The following is an 18,957-nucleotide window of genomic DNA, read 5'->3' as shown; positions in this document are numbered from 1 at the left end:
GTGCGTGCAGCCATATACATGTGGGGTTTGTGAATAGCACTACAATGGATAGCCATTTACTTCTTTCATAGTCAATGCTGACATCCAGTATAGAGAATTATTCATGCACTTGTTCATCCCAAAGGACAAGTAGACATGCGGTGCCACTCACACGCATGCACACGTACATGCACGCCTTTCACGTAGAAGCATCATCAATGCACTAGTTTAGCAAAGTGAACTCAGAGAATTTCACACGCAGAGAATGTGTACAAGCAATCGGATGGCTTTTGTACAAGCGGAAACAATTAAGAGCCATGAGCTGCCCTCAATCCTAAAGGATGACTTCCTGTGTGGAATGACGGGTAATTCAAGGCAGAAGCTGTGCCGAGATTAAACGCGTCCTCTCTGACACAGGGCTCTACAAGGCAAAAATGAGCTGACTGATTACTTCTTCTCATGCAATGCATCATTGTCTCGTTAGAGACGTTTCGATCCGAGCATGCCGTTTGACCATTTAGAGAAAAAAAATAATGGGGCAACATTTGTCAATATTTACAATATGGTGAAGAGGTATCTTGACTTGTGTTTAGAACGGCAGAAAAAGAGTTTGAAAAAACTTTTTTGCTTCTGTTTGAAACGTTTTCTTTCCTTTTTCAAAGAGCCGTGTCAATGTAAAGCTGACATCATGGTCGGAGCAACACTGGCAGAGCTCAAGATTGAATTAAAAAAGAGCTATAATTGATTCTGCCATGGATAATTCCTCTCTGAAAAGTCCTTAGATGATCCCCGGCTTGTCAGTAGGAATGGCGGCGGGTTAGAGAGCCAATGTAATGACATCCTCTGTGACAGCAAGAATGGGCAAAGTGAGACACAATAGTCTTAACCAATCATGCTGCCCGCCTCCCCTCAGGCTCCCCTCATACAAACAATAAACGGCTTTGTGTTGGGCTGCACTCCACTTGCTTCTCCACACACACGCACGCATGAACAGCATCATCTAGAACATTTTAACTCCCAACTCAAGCAACATCTGTGCATTTACACAAGAACTGAAACGTGCGCGCTTTGCTAACAACCTGGCCCTGTGTGCAATGTGTGCATTTGCCTCCGGGGCTGGGCACATGACTGCAGCTGCCCCCTCGTTCCCTCCTTTAGAACGGCTCCCCTCCTAGTTGTAGGTGAGAGGTCACATGGAGTGACATTCCTCTCAGTCTGAGAGCAAGCGCGTATTGCAGCGAGCCCAGGGAAATTTAGAGGGATGGAGAGGGTCAAAAACACAAGGGGACAAAAAAAAAAAAAACTGAGCAAAGCAGGTAAAAGACGAGTAGCACGGGGAATTTGGGAATGGGTTTGCGTGTGTGTCTGGGGTGCATGTGTGTGTGCGTGCACTGAAACGGACCACTAAACAGAAGACTCTAGTGGCTCTTCGCGGCCTCATAGAAACAGCTGTTTGTTTAGTCTGAGCTGCCTCAAGGGACGAACACGCAGACAGAGGGACAGACAGACGTACACAATTGCAATCATTTATTCATGTCCAAATTCATCCTAAGGAGACAACTAGCATAAATAAAGAGTGCACTACAGAGGGATTACTTTACAAAGTCTTGTACTAAAACAGCAGGAAAGTAGGAGGGAGGATTGACTCATAAATGTCAATTCTACTTGTTGGGGCATATACTGTCAAGCTTTGTGTTTAGCAGGATTACACGGGGCCTTTTGGATGGGGATCCCACAAAACTTTATGAGGGGATAAGACAAAAGCATGTAAAAAGATTGGGAAAGTTAAAAATAAATAAATAAATAAATATGCATATCTATCTATCTATCTATCTATCTATCTATCTATCTATCTATCTATCTATCTATCTATCTATCTATCTATCTATCTATCTATCTATCTATCTATCTATCTATCTATCTATCTATCTATCTATCTATCTATCTATCTATCTATCTATCGTCAGAGTTTATACAATCACTTCAAACTAGCTGCAAGCTTTTATAGGGCAAGGAACCATGTTTGGCCACTTTGACTTTTGATTTAACATCATCTAAGGAAGGGGTGTCAAACTTATTTTTGTCGCGGGCTGCATCGTAGCCATAGTTTTCATTGGAGGGCCATTATGACTGTCAACGCCTTATATTATGCACAGTATGGGCTACACAACAAACTGATGAATAACTAGTTTTGAAATCAGAGACTAGTAAAAATTGGTGAAAAAGGTGAATGATAATAAAAATTGCTAGCAATATTTATCTATTTTTTAAAGTGAAGACAATACTCGATGCACAATTTGTCTTGGCGGGCCACATAAAATGACGTGACGGGCCGTATCTGGTCCCGGGGCCTTGAGTTTGACACCTATGGTTTAAGGTATTGACCACAGATGGAACGTATAATGTTACCGAGATCGCTTTGGACGACACATTGTCACTGTCCTCTCATGGTTTCATGTTTAAACCCTCACCCCATCCCCACACCTCGCAACACACACACACAAGCACACGCACACACACATACACGTCCCAGGCAGCTGATGGGGCCATCAGATTTCACTGACAAACACACTTACATTTCAAGTGAGACATAACGAAAGTCAATACTGCACCTGACTCTCCATCAACCTTGACCCATACCCATCTAAATCCTTAATGGACTATGTCTCTGAACCACTAAATACACTCCGCTTCAATATGCACACACATACACACACACACATAATGCTACCCTTTGAAAAACATGAGGCTTTGACGAAGCAATATGTTTGCCACTCAAACATTAGTGGATGATTTACCGTCACTGAAGTTGTTGGCATTTACGTAATTTTATTAAGATTAGGCCTTCATTAGGATGAACGCTGAGCTGGACTGCTTATTATAGTCTGTCTACATCTGCCTGAAGAGCAACAACGACCTGCTGGGGCAGGGCACAATGGTGAATGAATGGGGCTTGACCTCTACGATAAATAGAGACGACGGTTTGTGCGTGTGTCCGATTGAGAAATTAGCTACAGTCCCAACCAAATGGTCAGTGCGCACATACACACGCACGCAAGCGCACACAAACTCACAGAAACCCACAGGCAAAAAGCAAATCTAGCCCCGAGGGAAAGAAAGCAAAGGCCAGACTCCAGTTGTCTCAACCCCGACTCACTCACACAAACAAACAATGCACACACACACATGCACATACACCCACACATTCACAAATGTGGAATCCCCAGCTATCACCTCGACTTTTGAATGTCCATTAGGGTCACAGTTCAGCTCTTCTTTTGCATTCCTTTGTGTCTCCCAAATGAGTGCGCTTGCGTTTGTGTGCACGTGTATTTGTGCATGCATCTGTGAGTTTGTGTGAACGTGCAAGTGAGTGTGTGAGTGCTCACTGGGACTGACCTTGCAGAGTCATTCATGTAGACCCCCAGCAGTAGCAGAGCTGATTAGTGAGCAGTCTTGCTTAGCTTCATGAAGACTGCGGAAGCTCCATGCGTGTGTGTGTGTGTGTGTCTATGTGTGTGCATCTTGGTGTGTGTGCATTTGGTGGGAGAGACTGAACAGAATGTGTTTTGTCTGGACGGTTCTTCAGGTTTGAGAGTCGGCCAAAAGCAGATCAGAGGTTAGACATGAGGTGTGTGTGTGTGCATGTGTGTGTGTGTGTCAGTTTGAGTGTCGGTGTGTGTTTCAAATGTGTATGGGGGTCAGGAGCAGATGGACAGCTGGTGTTTCAGCGGTGCTAAATCACTTACCCCTCCCCAGTTTGCACGCACACACACGCACGCACGCACGCACACACACACACACACACACACACACACACACACACACACACACACACACACAGGCACACACGATACATACATCCCTTCCCCCTTCAACCACAGAGAAACGCCCCTTAAAACATTCCCAGCTCTTGCTTTCTCAAAGAGTTCAAACTGATGGACGACACAATAAAGAGGCTGGCCCTTTTCCCTGGGATGACACCAGACACCAAAAATGTGAGCGTTTGGTCAGGCTATATTAGAGGCGATCATTTCATGAGCATAAACATTCATAAATCACTTGAGAGTTGCTCTTTGCAAGCAGAACGATTCGCAAAAGCACAAATCGGACACACACGCGGCTATTTTGTGAGATCATCAAGTCCCTCAGGTCACCAACCGCCATCCCAGTCAGAGATAAAGCGCCGACATCAAAATGCTAACCATTTTGCGTACACACACACACACTGGCCACAGCCACGTGTGCTGCATTCATTTCCTCGTGAATGCACACTTGACTAACACATAATAATCCTAAACAATGCTAAAAGACCACCAAGCTGCAACACACACACACACACACACATAGACCGCCGAGCAGAGGGACCTGTCAAGACAAGATAAGTGTGTGTCTATGGTCACATACACTACCACTACACTTGCACACACACACACGAATGTACATCCACGACAATAACAACAACACACTGACTGGGCTGCACTCCTGGAAAAAAAAAAAAGCCCTGGCTTATCGCTCTCCCCAGATAGTGAAATGGATTAAGAGCCACATTTGGTGCGTCCTGAGAATTGGACAGATAACCGGGAAAACACTCACTCTAACAGCAATCTGGCCTCAACATGATGCACGTGTGCGCGTGCGGTCGGTTGTCTGCGCGTAGGCGCTGGAGCGACGGATGTGTGCGCGGGCATGTGTGTCTGGAAGACTGATGCAGTGGTTGACCCAGGACCCAATCCGTTAGAACGCACGCATTCATCTTGAAAACACACACAGCATGCCCGGACAAAGAGCTGTGTGTGAGAGGACGTCCAGCATGTGTGCGATGTCAGCTGGAGACAGAGAAGGGAAGAGCATCATATCCCATTTATGCCTGCGTGTGGGTTTGTCCCCTGACACGAGGCGCCTGCGCATCGTTATAAATGTCCACCGTGAAATATCATGCACTTGCCAAGTGCAAATTTGCTTTCCTCTATTTCCTAAACGTACCCTTAGTCCTGCGGCAAAAGTGTTCATTGGTGTTTGCAAACACTCAGGAATGTCATTTGAAGCATTCTATGAATTCAGAAAATGCTTAACTAGAAAAAATATTCAGACTTTTTCTTTCATTTTAGCCTTTATTCCATATGTTTGAGGTCTTTATGTTGAGCAGAATTTTTGCTATATTATTTTTTTTCATGATGATTTGTCCCCGTTTGCCTGTGATTGATCCTTTCTGTCATTACTCAGTTTCTGTGTAGTGTTATAGTAATTTTGTTGTTTGCTTCTAACCCTTTAATGCTTGTCGCGTTATATGATAGTGGATCTTTTATTCATGCACTAAAAATGTATTATCAAACATGAAATACGTTAAGTGCACATATTTTGCATGTCCATATTTAGAACGGCATACATCTGATTACGAAATGCGCGGTCATCAAAGTTGTCTATCCTTGACCCCACATCGAGCAGGCTTTCCTAAACATTTCGGGTCACCTGTTGCTGTTGAAAATACTTAAACGGAACAGTTATCTATTTAAAAAAAAAAAAAAACACACCAAAATCCAGTTTTTTTAATACAAATGTGGTCAAAGTCCGATGTGCACTCCAAATATTTTTTTCTGCCACACAGATAGCCACTCTACATGAATATCCTCCTGCCTGTCTATTAGAGTCAAATCTCTATATTAATGTGCATCTATTGTCCTCTCCCCCTCTTCTATTCACCGTGCTAGCATACGCACATGCACACTACTCCCTGTGAGAGGGGCCCCTTAACCAGGCTCTCCATATGCCTGACCCCCTCCTCCTCTTTCCAAAGCCCCCTTCTTCTCTCTCTCCATCTCCTGCTCACACTCTGCCTTGTGCTCTGTTGTTGCTGCCCCATGCTGCCATCTGCTACAAGACAACAGTGAGTGAGAGCGGGAAGAGCCGGAAAGAGAGAGCGGTGGAAAAAGAGGAGACATGAAGGGAGATAAAGTGATAGAGAGCGGGAGAATCGACATGGACGCCATACAATAGAAAGCAGAGAGGCCGTCCATCTGCTCCCCCTCCTCAACACCCCCCATCGCTCCTGACACGCAGCCACACACACAACAAAGAGAGTATTTAACCTCAACACGCACACGCACACACACATGGAAGTGGATGGAAGTGTGTGGATGTGTGATGTGTGGGGTGGTGGGGCATGAGGCAGCCAGGGATCTCTCCTTAACCCGTTCCTCTCCACTGAGCCTGCCTGTAATACACCCTTGGGCTGGCAGGTGATGAGTGGATGTAGGGAAAGCATGTCGAGGAGTGGGGGGGGGGGGCACTGGGGGTGTAGGCTGGAGCGACAGACCAGTGATGAAGTCTTGAAACTGATCTGAATCAACACCATCATATCCTACAAGCTCCGCCCCTCCCTCAATCTCAAACCTCAATTGGGACCAGCTTGAAGCCCCCCCATCACACTGTCACTATGACAACCTCTGTCAATCAAACGAGAGGCGGCGCTGCCAGATTAGATTTGGCAGCCCAGACGTCCGTGGGCAGGGTTCACGTCCCTCGGCTTGTTCGTTGATACAAAAATTGAAACAAACACTAAATAGTATTTCTGGTCTGACTTTAATAGCATCAGACATTGTCTAACCCCCCCATAACCCACTGAAGATCTCAAACGATAATTATCTGCATTGTGAATCCACTACTAGACTAGAAAGACTTTATTGTCCTTGTGAATTCATGTTTGTATTTCAAGATTGAACAAAATGAATAGAACAGTGCATAATATAAAAGATAAAGCAAACAAGATTCAATTACGCAAATAGCAATGGAATAATGTGACAGTGTATGAGCAGATAGCAGCAGACAAACAGCTAACCACCACAGCGGTAGTTACTGACTAAATTCTTTCCAGCTTTGCACCATGTGTTATAACTACATTGTCAATAATATGATCCACACTTCAGCAAGGATTTTTATTATCCATTCTATGATTGTACCAGGGACCATATTTGCGCACTTACACTAAAAGGGTGAGTTTATATTTTTTTCTGTTTTGGCTAAAATGGCAGTATGACCTAGCAGGAGCACGTGAAGGAAATTGTCAGTGGAAAAAAATTAAGCCTTCTCTAGCCCCATCTCGTAACTCTGATTTGATGCTTAAGAAACCATCGCGCAGTAGGAAAAACAACCAATCGGAAACAGGACGTGTGACGAAAGAGGTGTCATTCAAGGTGTCGTTTAGAAAAAGAGCAAGCACAGAGAATTTCGCAACATTTCTGCTCAACAGGTACGATTATTGCCTTTTTTTAGATTTGTAATTGATTGTATATTCCCAAAAAATAAGACGTATAATGTTGGCTTAATGTTGTAGTAACACTTCATAATGGCGGCTGTGGAATGGAGGGATTGTTCACTGTTGTGGCTCATCAGAAACGTCTTTGATGTGGTCTTGGTCAGGGACCTCATGTTTTTCCCCACCAACTTCACCCAAATCTGTTGACCTAACTTTGTGTGCTATGGCACAGTCGTGGCGCAACAGTTTTCTTTTCCCCCCCACAAAGTTGGAAGCATAGAATTGTACATCATGGTAAGCTGAAGAAGATCGGTATTCAAGCAGTCCAGACCAACGCCTGATTAATTAATTTGAAGACATTTGTCTTCCTAATGTTTCCACTAGTGCAAACGGAGTTCCGAAACGCCTCAATCACAAGCTCAGTAAAATGAACTTGATGATCCACTAAATGGAAGTACAAGAGAGCTGTGTCCAGCATGGTGATGACTACATGACACCTTCGCTCCTGCTGAGCCTGTCGAGCTCACAGTGATGGCTATCACGTTTGGACACACACCTACGCACACGCACAGGCACTCCACAGTGTAGGTCAACAGACTCCGCAAACACTAGATTCCCCCAAGGACCTGTACGTACACAGTGTCACACGCACCAAACACCATTGCATGTGTAACGGGTGTGATGGAGTAGGAGGGAGGAAGGGAGAGGAGTCAGGAGGGGTCTGCATGTGACCACAAATGGAGAGAGCAGACACCAGCTGTCACCTGCTTATGTCAGCCCTATTCTCAGCTCCTGTGTGTGTGTGCCACTGTGATCTCAGCTAGCCATGACTGGTTTCAATTACACAGCAAACTTTGACCCTTTGTAACTAAGCAGGAAGAGGAACTACTGGAGCTCGGAAGGGAGTGGTCCGTTCATTCGTGTACGGAGGCAGTCGTGGAAGCCAAAAAACGTGAGCTGCATTCTGCTCCTAAGTGCATTAAGCTAATCGCGGCGACAGCAGACTTACTCTTTTTCTGGGCGGTCCTCTGTCTTCATCCTTTTGAACCCGCCCCGATATGGCCACGCCTCCAGCTCGCCCTTGCCGGCCCCCTTTGCCCTCTCCAGCCGGAGGTCTGATGGTCATCCTGATCTCCGGTGGGCAAATATAGTTCTCGAGGTTCTTCGGGGGCTTCTTAGTACGTTTGGTGGTCTGGATCTTCAGCTTTAGACTTCCTTCCTGGAAACTCGCTTCCTTGATGGAAAACTCCTGCTCTTCCAGAAGCCCCTCCCCGTGTTCTTCAAGCCCCTCCCCTTCACTGACGCCACCGTGAATCACATCATCGCTACGTGCCAAGCCGATACCTCCCGCTCCTTCATTTCGCGCCGCCCCGCCTCCCTGTAACTCCGCCTCTTTGGGTCGGGCCGAGCCAACCGGATCCCGTGGCTCCATCCACTCTCCCGCCAGAGCCAGTCAGGATGGGGGAAGCTGTGGCGGCCAGCCAATCGGAAAGAAGAGGATGGAGGTCTGTCGGCGGCCGGGTTGTTGTCAATCAGCTATTGGGGTCGGCTCGGTTGGCCCACTGACACGCTGGGAAGCCACGGACAATCTGAGGAGAGAGCAGGTGAAAGATACGATCAGCAAAAGAATGACAACTCCCTGAGGCTGCCTTCGCAACTCAGACCCTTATTAGCGTTAGCAGCTTGTTGTATGATATGTTTAGAAAAACACACAAACTCGCCACAGTATGCTGAAACGCTCTCATTTAGATTTTCTCCCCTGAGGAAAAACAAACTTTTTGCCTCACTTGACATCCTCTCCCCCCCTCTCTCATCTTTCATCGCTTCTTGCTAATCTTCCCTCCCTTGCTCCTTCCCTCATTTGCGCCGTCTCGCATATGTGAAGCAAAGCTATGCAGACACTAGTGATCAGTTCAAAATAAGACATTCCTCTTCTCTGCTCCAAAACAAGGCTGAAGTTACCCTGAGGACACAAAGGAGGAAAAATGAAAGAAGCTGACTTCTGTTTTTTTTCTTCTTTTCACCAGAGCAGGCGAGGAGGGAGGGAATTACACTGGGGGAATGAGAAGGCAACACAGAAAGACGAAGGGAAGGAATCTAAATTCCTTCCCCAGATGTGGTTTACGAGCTGGCCTGGAAAAAAAAAAAAAAAAACAGTCTGAACTTTTTTACACATGCATGCAGTGGCATATCGACACGTTTGCATGGACAGAAAATCGTACGATGCACACCATGGCAAATAAATAAACGTGCCAAGGACAAAATAAACTGGCATGTCCGAGGCTCTGGAGAAAGGTTGGCGGAAGCCATTTTGCTGAGGTAACTGGGTTTCCTTCCTTCAGCTTGGTGTGCATGCAAGCGTGCATTTTTTTTTTTTAACACAGAAAGGAATCCAAATAAACACTGGCCTACACGTCTTTCGCTTTGGGGAATCCCATCAGTCACCGCAAAGCACGCCTGACATAGATACACACAATGCTGTGTCACACATTGACACATTGTAATTTTCCCATATTTAATTACTAGTTAAGCACTTAATTACTCTGACTTCAGTTTTTCAAGTACAACTTACCCAAGTACACTTATAAACTGACTATGACATCATAGACAGGAAATAGACGGAAAAAACATGGGAGTTGGTCCCACTTTTGCAGTACAACTGCCCCACTCTTCTGGGCACATTTTCGATTCCATATCGGGATATAATGACTCATGAAAAGGTGTTTCCAAAGACCTTTGTCCAGCTAGCATATACATTGTGAATGATCTCAGGACAAAAATGTGAGATGGAATAATTACCTGCTCCTTCCTGGTCTGTTCTCTCCGTACTAACAGCTGATAATACCCTACAGGCCTCACACCACATGCTTACAGTGTGATTGAATAATCATAATCCACAGCAGTACTTCAAACTGTGTGTAATCCACACACAGGCGGAGTATTAAGTGAATATTTTATTCTGCATCACCCAAAAAATAAAGCCTGTTGAGCCGTTGCGTTTTCCGATGCATAAAACATTCTTCGTAAAGTTTCAGAACACCCCTGTGTGGTATTAAGAAGCTGTAAAGAACCCTTGCGGCCGTTTTGCACGTTTAACCTTCTGAACTTGAACACTACTGACATCCATTTACTTTACGCATGGAATAATACATTTTAGGATTGATTTGCTGTCTTCCTGGTAGCCGGTTGTTGATGTTGAAAGCAATGCAGTGTCACAGCCGAGCGTATTTTGTTTGTCGTTGCAGTTGGATTTGTGCTGCTTTTTTTGGCTGTCTGTAATCTCAGATGTCAACACTTGCTCCACAAGGGAGCCGAGCTGGGCCGTGTGTATGGCCCCACCATTTTATCCATCAGTTAGATCCATCAGTCAAATAGATAGACTCGGTTAAATGCAAAGTTTAAAACAGATTGGGACACCTGGTGGAAAATATAAAGTCGCTAAGACTTGAATTCTTCTTTTGTGACGTGTCCATCCGTCCCAAAAACATTTAGGATACACTTGTCAGTTTGCGTATCGATGTGGTCCATGACATCACCAAACGCAAATACTGTACCTTCAACCTATACGTCGACTGAATGTAACATATTATAACTAGCATCTAATGCTGTTACTAGCTGGCCACTTCAAAGTTGTTTGTTCACTTGAGCCAGCCTAGCTACTTATGTCATTTATTGAGAAACTTTGTGGTTTTGATGTTAATTACGCAGACAGCTAAAGATTTACTTGGTTGTTTGTCTCTATTAAATTCAGTGGCATAAGATCAGACGCAAGCATAGTTGGTCCATGGGTGGACTTCAAAAGTCAACACATCCATAGTGGGTTAAAACCCGCATGACGCTGTGTGTTCCTCGGGAACCGCCCCGTCCCGAATGTCAGTTTGGTGACTCGCCCTCGTGGCATGTGTGAAAGCCGCCCTGATTGTCATATGACTGAGCACAATGACAGGAAAAAGAGACAGCTGCCAACCACAACATCCCACACGGAGACATTTATGCACAGGCATCAAAGTGGAATCGACCCATTTCTACTACTGCGGCGTGACAGCAAAATGTCCACATGAATTATGACGATCTTCATTCTGGGTCATAACTGCGTAAACTACTTAGCTGGGTCATGACTGTGCCTCCTCCCCCATGTAGCTGCCCTAAGCTGTGTTAGCTCTCTGTTACTGGCAGGCAAGCATGGAGTTTATGTAAGTGTGACCCCTCCACGGGCCTCCCTCACCTAGTCCAAGCCACGCCGTCTCCTCTCGATTGCTCTCTCTCGTACGCAAACACTCACCTCCACATATGCGTAAGCACCTCGGCTTGCCTCGGACAGCAGAGGGATTGTGAGAGGTCGGACTTGCTGCATAAATACTAGCTTTATTATGTTCTCCCAACTGCCGGCACTACACCAGGTCACTCAGTGAGTTGGATCTAAAAGGCTGCGAACAGGGACACATCATTTTGTCTCCTTCTCGCTCTGGAGACCATTATGATAAAACAGCCATGATGAAATGCAGATGGGCAGAACTGAGGGGGTGAATGGTACAGACACACAGGGGGGAAAAAAACCGTGCGTGTGCATGAGTGCGTGTGTGTGCATGTGCATGTGTGTGTGTACGCATGTGTGTGTGCGTGCACAGGAGAGAACAGGGCGAGAGAGAGAGATGAGGAGCGAGAGATGGCAGCAGAAACACAACCTTTTAAGGCTGCATACCCAGCAGCTCAGCGCTTGAGGTGGACTCACAAATAGCTCTCTCTCCCTCCCTCTTGCTCTCTTACTCACATTCTCTTTCCCTCTCTTTCCCCCTCTCTCTCTCTCTCTCTCTCTCTCTCTCTCTCTCTCTCTCTCTCTTTCACTCACTCACTCACTCACTCACTCACAAACACACACACACACACACACCTGTATGGTTGTAAAATGTGAATTACTTTTTTTTTCTTTGACGAGCTGAGCTTCGACCATTTCAGTTGCAATCGAGAACAGTGCTTGTCTGCCATTTTCATTTTTCCTATTGCGCTCGCGTTTTCATTCCCACCTAATCACAAAACCAATTTTTCTAGTAGACAGTTCCAATCTAATCGAAAGGGGGTTTCATACCCCGAAATCTAGGGTTGACATGCATCGTTTATTTTTTTATTTGATTTGAAATATATTTCTTCAGCTAGTTGCTCAATTTGTGCGGATCTGATCAAAGTGCAGGGAGACTGATTCTGAGTGCCATGGATAGACGGTACGTGGTGGATGTCATCCTATTTCATTCATAAATATGACAACAAGGTCGGAAGGCAATCTGCAAGTGGCCACTTCACAGCGATGACCTGTGATTGCCCTTGCCAACTTTACACCACCCACCCGTGGAGGTCTGCTTATAGATATACTTTGCACGCTTCAAACTGCTGCATGAAGTCCACCATGTCTATTTCTGTTCCCACAATATAAAAGACTATGCGTCCTCGACACTGCTTTGATAGCGAATGAGACCAGCCGCTTCCATTGGCCTGGAAGCTAGTTTGTTCACACCCACTATGGCGCAAACAACCATCTCTAACTGTCCTTGGTTGTGAAAATACCAATAAATACATAAAGACAACTCCAGCCATGTGCACAATTAGACCACACTTTGCACTAGACTTGCAATGGACGCAAAAATAGAACCCTTAGACTGGGTTGCGGGCTTGAGAACCAAAACAGTCTGCCTGAGTGGTTGAAAATGCAGCCTGTGCATGCCTGTCTGCATGGTTGCCAGTTTGATTCCCCTGGCTGGCAATCAGAAAAATCTGTCACTTATCAGTACCCAAATCCTCCACCTCTGTTCCAAGCAAGCACTCACATCTGATTTGCCCTTGATCAAGACCCCTAATTGCACCCCTCTGCGCTGGAAAAGTCCCCACTGTGACACTGTGTACTTGCTGTGCTCACTACTATGATCAAATGTGGAGGAAAATGAATAAAATGCATGTACATGATAGTAAAACGGTCTGTCTGAAATTCGGAATATAGGCATAATCTATAATCGGATTAACTGGGAGTTACTAACTGTTGGCCAAAATGTACAGCTCTCTTTAGAATGGAATTGAGTCTGTTATGAAACACAACATGCTCACGACACCAGCAGATGAATGTTAACATTTAACAGCAGCACAAGCCACAAAATGGCTGTCAGCAAAACACCTCTGCTACTCCCTCCTCCTCCTCCTCCTCCTCCTCACCTCTCTCCCAGCAACCTGTGTTGGTTTGCCTCATCTCAGTGCTACCTTCACCCCTTCTGCCTCCTCCCAAAAGGTGATCTAGCACTGATATTCCGCTAAGTGAGCCTGTCAACACTCAGGTTTGCCCTTGAATGCTGTTCATATCCCCCCAACACACTTTTCCTATTATCCTATTTCCAGCCGAGGTATCCAACTCAGATGGGGATGCATTTCATTGATTAGTCATGCGTTAATTTAAAGATTGCACGAGCAACCCTTCACCTAATAAGGGATTTGTTGTCGAGCATTCTTTAACACGACTAAACGCCACTATAGTTTTACCTGTATCTCATTAGTTCCACCTCTTTACAAGCACCTTTCTTCATATGCTTGTCATCTTTATTTTTCTAGACCTCACACACCGTATATCCCACAGACCTGACCGATTTTCCATACTTTCCCCGGATAATTCATGCGTGTCTATTTATCTTCCAGAGCTGAGGTTTGTGGGGGATGCTGACAGCCACTGCTTACTTGCCTTTCCCTTTCAGGCCTCACCTGCAAAATATTTCTGGGCTGCAGTGTGTCACAAGCCAGAGAGGCCACATGAAACCCTTCAGAGATGCTGAAGAATGACGAATGAAAACAAAACACCCGTGGTATACGGTGCCTTGGAGGCCAATAATTAGGGCTACATTAGTGTACACTGTACAAAGTACCTCGTGAGGTGGAAGTGGGCTCCCACTGTGAGTTCCTTCATCCACTCGAGTGGCAAAAGATTGGAAGAAACAGGTGAACATCAGGGGCTGAACTACCTTGTCACCAACACCTTACCCAATTCCCTTAATATTTTCTGTTGACTGTCATTAACCGCATTAATCCAAAACGAGCTGCACAGATGTTAAAACTCAATTTTTATCATTTTTAAATGCATACCTTTGTAAATTGCTCCGTCTTAACTTTGACAATGCGGATATTGATGCAGGTGTCATAATGTTGAATGTGAGTGAGTTTACGTCATGTGACATCCAGTAAATGTTCTTCTCATTTTATGTCCCTTCTGTAGGAATGAGTATCATGGAAAAAAAGGCAAATGAAAATGAGATACAACCCTTGGTTTTGCATTTGCTGATATCTCACGCAATAAGCTGAGATCTAACATCATATCAAGCACGTCGGTGATTCTGCCGAGTTTGTGCAACTTTAGAGGCATATTTTTGACCAGAGACTTTCGATCAATTCAGAATCTCACACTGTATTTCTTGCAACTTGAAATCCATCCATCATTAGTACCTACTACTTCACTCTGAGCGCAACAGTGTATTTTCTTCCCCCAAGGTACAATTAACACTAATATACTCCATAGGTTAAACTACTGGCTTCCAAAGGAACTGCAGCATTTCCAATCGCAAACAAGCATAGGTATGTTCAAAAAACTGTAAAAGTCAGCGTCCAAATCCCCATCGTTGCGGTTGCCGGTCACGATATCACATTAAATATACAATTAAGGCAACAACAACAAATACAGAAACAACGCAGATTATTGTGTTCAAAATTTGCAGGAGAGGTGTTTTCAGGTGCAGGAGGAGGCCACTTACCCATGTCTAATGTTGTCACACACTCAGCTCTGACGTGTAAATTATTTATCAAGATCATTTACAATCCATTTAGACACATTTTTACACAAGCGACGGATGAGATGACAGCCTCCCGGGGAGCTGTCACACGCTCCTGGAATATACTTGGATGCTTTTTGACACAAAACCCCGAGGAAAATGGCGTCAATGTTGCTTTGCAAAAAGAAAAAGAAAAAAAAAAGCGAAATGGGGTTATGCAGCCGATGTGATGACAGAAAAAAAAGAAGCCACCATGGGAGGAGGAATCCAATTAGAGACGTTTATGTCCAACTCCAAGCTGAAAGAAGCTCTCTCCGGGGCCCTGTGCGGCTTGCCTGGCGGCCGGACAAAAAGCGTCCCCGGGGCCCCTTGCAGGACCGCCGGCCACTCGTGAAGCTTCGTCAAGTTAAGATCCCTCACAAATCCGTTCCACTACGCACGCGAGAAGGAGAGGTGCGAAGGCTATTACCGCAGTCAAAACAAGCCCGCATCCGTCTTCGAGCTTCAAGGAACCGGCTCAAAGAAGACAAATGTCAGCTGTCAGCAACAAGACCGAGTTTTCAAGCCCAAGCGACAGTACGGAGGAGTCGGTATGGTCGAAGGTGGCTTTCCCTCCAGCCGCTTGCATAGGATCAAGGCTCAGGCTCTCTGCGATCCCTCGCTCTGCTTTCCCGATCGGTGAATGTTAGAGCCTGGAGCCTGCTGTCTGGTAATGATCTCACCCAGCCGAGTGAGCTGCGCTGTGGTCGAGCAGAGGAGAGCAGAACAGCACGGACCGAAGGAGCGACATCGCCTCCACCTGGATGAAACTCGCCCTGCGCGTCTTTTCAAGATCAGAAAAAGATCCTCCTTTCCCTGATGTTTTTTTTTTTTTTTTCTTCCCGGTGACCACCACCTGAAGTGGTCACTGAGCTCCCTGTAAAGAGTCATTAAAACAGGCCACGCTCCATGACTAACTCAACTCGGTTTGCTTTCAGATCAATATTCCCCATGAAATGATTTGAAATGTCCTCTAAAATCCCCACCATTTTATGTTTTTAATAAAAAACAACAACACTCTACCATAAAATAGAAATACAGCGGAACCCTGCGTATTTGTTCATTTATTTTGGAACCTACCCGCTGGTAATCATGGAAAAAAGCCACCTACATGTATTTGAAATTGAACGTTAAAGCCCCGCTGAAGGGTGGGCTAGACTGATAAATAGGGGGGCTGAGAATTTAATTTCTAAGGATGTCCAATAAAATGCTGTAGGGTCTCAACTGGGGCTACACCGATTTCTGATGGGGCCCCCCCAAGCACCGGTGTAGCGCCATCCCTGGTGGTGGGTAGCCCACTGCCAAATAAATAAATTAAACAAATAAATAAATAAATCGTCTGAAATCTTTGACAACAGCATAAGCAGGAAAGAAATGGGTGGTTAGTTGCAAACAGGAATACTGTATTATACGGAATACTGAATTTCCCCCTGATAATGATCATAAGTTAGAGCAGAGGCGTAGCCAGGAATTTTTCCAGTAGGGGCGCACGCCCGCAGGAAAGAAAATCGAACATCACCCGCGCCGTTCGCTGATCGCTAAAACAACATCCGGGTCCGGGAGGCAAACGGTGAATGGATAACATCGCGCACATAGAATAGCGCAAGCACATTCGCGCAAGACCGAAAGAAAAAAACGGCATGAAAATGAAGAATCGAAAAAGCTCGATTTTTTTCAACCGGGGCGCAGGGAGTCCTAACCAGGGCGCCGCCCCGGCTCGCCCCGGCTTGGCTACGCCTCTGAGTTAGAGATACGTATATAGCACATTTTATTGGCATTATGAGATTTATATTTCCAGATCTGAAATATATTACTTTTTTTGAATCCCTCACAAAAAGAGGGACCTCCATTTAGATGCACTCTCCTTTGTAGTCTCTTTGGGTTCTAACTAAACGTATAAATCTCATCATATGCTGTTTTATTGTGTATTTTTTTATGAGATACACTATGCAAACCCTTGGGTGAACCAATAAACATGTTTTATTGTCTTTGTCTCCACAGGACATGTTTGGCTCATTAACCACGACTAAAATGACTATAGATGATGCTGATAAGCATGGCGTAATTGAACATGTGTTCAGTGAGACTATACAACAAGGTGTTCTCATTCTGGTGGTTTTGACTTCTAATTTCCAGCGACAGCCCAGTGAAAACGCATTCGGCCTTTGATGGTTCCATCAATTCATCATGCTCAAGCGTTTCATTCCGTTTGTGGTTGAATGCTAAACTTGACCTTTCATGTGTGAAAAACATCCCTTTAACATTAACAAACAATGCAAATTATATTAGGTGACCTTTTGTGTCACACACCCACTCACATTTTTACATCTATTTATTTGCACCTAGTAGACACAGTTTTATCACTTACAAAAAATTAAACATTTGAAATCAATATTTAGCCAAGATAGGAATAATTTCGCTCTCAGTGCAATAGGAGTGTGTTAGAGCTTAGACACGCTGACTGTTGTAATTCACTACCAGACTCAATAAACTATTCAGTCATCCCTCTGGCCAAGACACATCTGCATTTGTAATGTTTCTCCAACCATTAATTATTCATTTGTCACCCGTCTGTCAGTGTGTACGTGTGTGCCAGTGTTCCCGTGTATGTGTGTGTATTGATTTGGGATATGTGCAAGAATACAAAGAGACCACCGAGACTCGAGAGGTCAACAGCTGCTCCTCAACAACCAATCAATTGCTGTGTATCAGAAAAACACAACACACAGATACGCGGACACATACAGATGGCCCTCTTCCTTCTCAAATGTGTTGCCATGGAAACCGGATACAGGCAGCCAAGAGGGAGCAGTTTCCCTGCTTAAAATTGTAAATATTGAATTATGATGGCGTCGAAAAAGACGCGGCCAACATTTGTGCTTGAATGATCAAGATAATCCTTTCGTCTTTATTCACAGCTACAAGAAATCACTCATGCACATTAAGTTGAACATATCAAGATGGATGTGTCTTTCCGAGCCAGTCATTTGTCGGACTGCATACTACACACTTGTCTAATTCCTTCATCTTTCTCTGCCTTCATTGCATCAAGTGGGACTGCAAGTAACTAATTCCTCCTAACTGATTTGCAATGCATAAAAGTAAAAAGCCCTCACGCTCACTTAGCCCCAATCATGCAGCGTAACGTGGCAGTAGTTTTGTCATCGGTTTTAGAAGTAGCGAGCGAGAAGAGAAGATGCGTGGAGCTGGGGAGATGATTTAACAATTATTTAACACCTTGGCAAATATTTGAAATGAGAAGCATCAAGAGATAAATTACTATGAATAAAACAGTCAGGAAAGCTCATAATGAAAACACTAACGCCACCTGGATGTTCATGTGCGCATGAGTGTGTCTGGAAAGAGAGCAGTGAGAGTCATTATGCTAACCTTGAGATGACATTGTGAGAGTGGAAAAGGATCCCATCAATGAAGGGCTTTTCTCAGGGAGTCCACTAATCTGAAAGGGCAGCAGAGGGTTCATCAGCGCCGGGAAACCCATGGGACTGACCGAGTTAATGGGGTTGGCCCAGACAGAAGCATGAGTGTCAATGCATTAAAAAAAAAAAAAAAGGTCTGGCACAGTCAGTGATTCTGTGTGTTTGTGTGTTGGGAGCATAACATTGCGATTTGTGCTTGTGTGTATGCAAGTCAGAGGATGCTGACAGAGTGATGAATTAATGGGACGTGTGACAAGGTTGATTAGCAAGGCCTCAGCGATCTAGCTGGGTTAATGAAATAAATGACTCCTTGGTAACACAATCGCTTGTCCCTGATACGCTGACATAAACCCGTATCAAACTACCTTCGATATGACCTTCTATACAGACAATTGACGAGAATACATTGATAGCGTTCTTTCAAGTCAGGCGTTTTCTCTCACTTCTTGTG

The 18,957-nt window shown here is 44.9% G+C and overlaps 1 protein-coding gene across 2 annotated transcripts in view; it reads right to left on the bottom strand.

The window, feature by feature from the left end:
* setbp1 (SET binding protein 1) overlaps positions 1–15,803 on the bottom strand; it is a 34,652-nt gene extending 18,849 nt beyond the window's left edge. Inside the window, exons 1-2 of one of the 2 annotated variants that reach the window (XM_037259916.1) lie at positions 15,010–15,803; positions 8,244–8,823 (exon numbers count right to left, since the gene is read on the bottom strand). In XM_037259916.1, coding sequence (XP_037115811.1) covers positions 8,244–8,666 — 423 coding nt within the window. In that variant the 5' untranslated portion in view covers positions 8,667–8,823; positions 15,010–15,803. Of the gene's footprint in view, positions 1–8,243; positions 8,824–11,516; positions 11,759–15,009 lie in introns of those variants that run through there. The other variant, XM_037259917.1, reaches the window with a different exon arrangement.
* Positions 15,804–18,957: the final 3,154 nt, after the last annotated feature.

This window comes from Syngnathus acus, chromosome 9 (assembly GCF_901709675.1).
Source record: "Syngnathus acus chromosome 9, fSynAcu1.2, whole genome shotgun sequence".
NCBI classification, from domain to species: domain Eukaryota; kingdom Metazoa; phylum Chordata; class Actinopteri; order Syngnathiformes; family Syngnathidae; genus Syngnathus; species Syngnathus acus.
The sequence above is the reverse complement of the archived record's forward strand: the minus strand, read 5'-3'. Positions and strand labels throughout refer to the sequence as shown.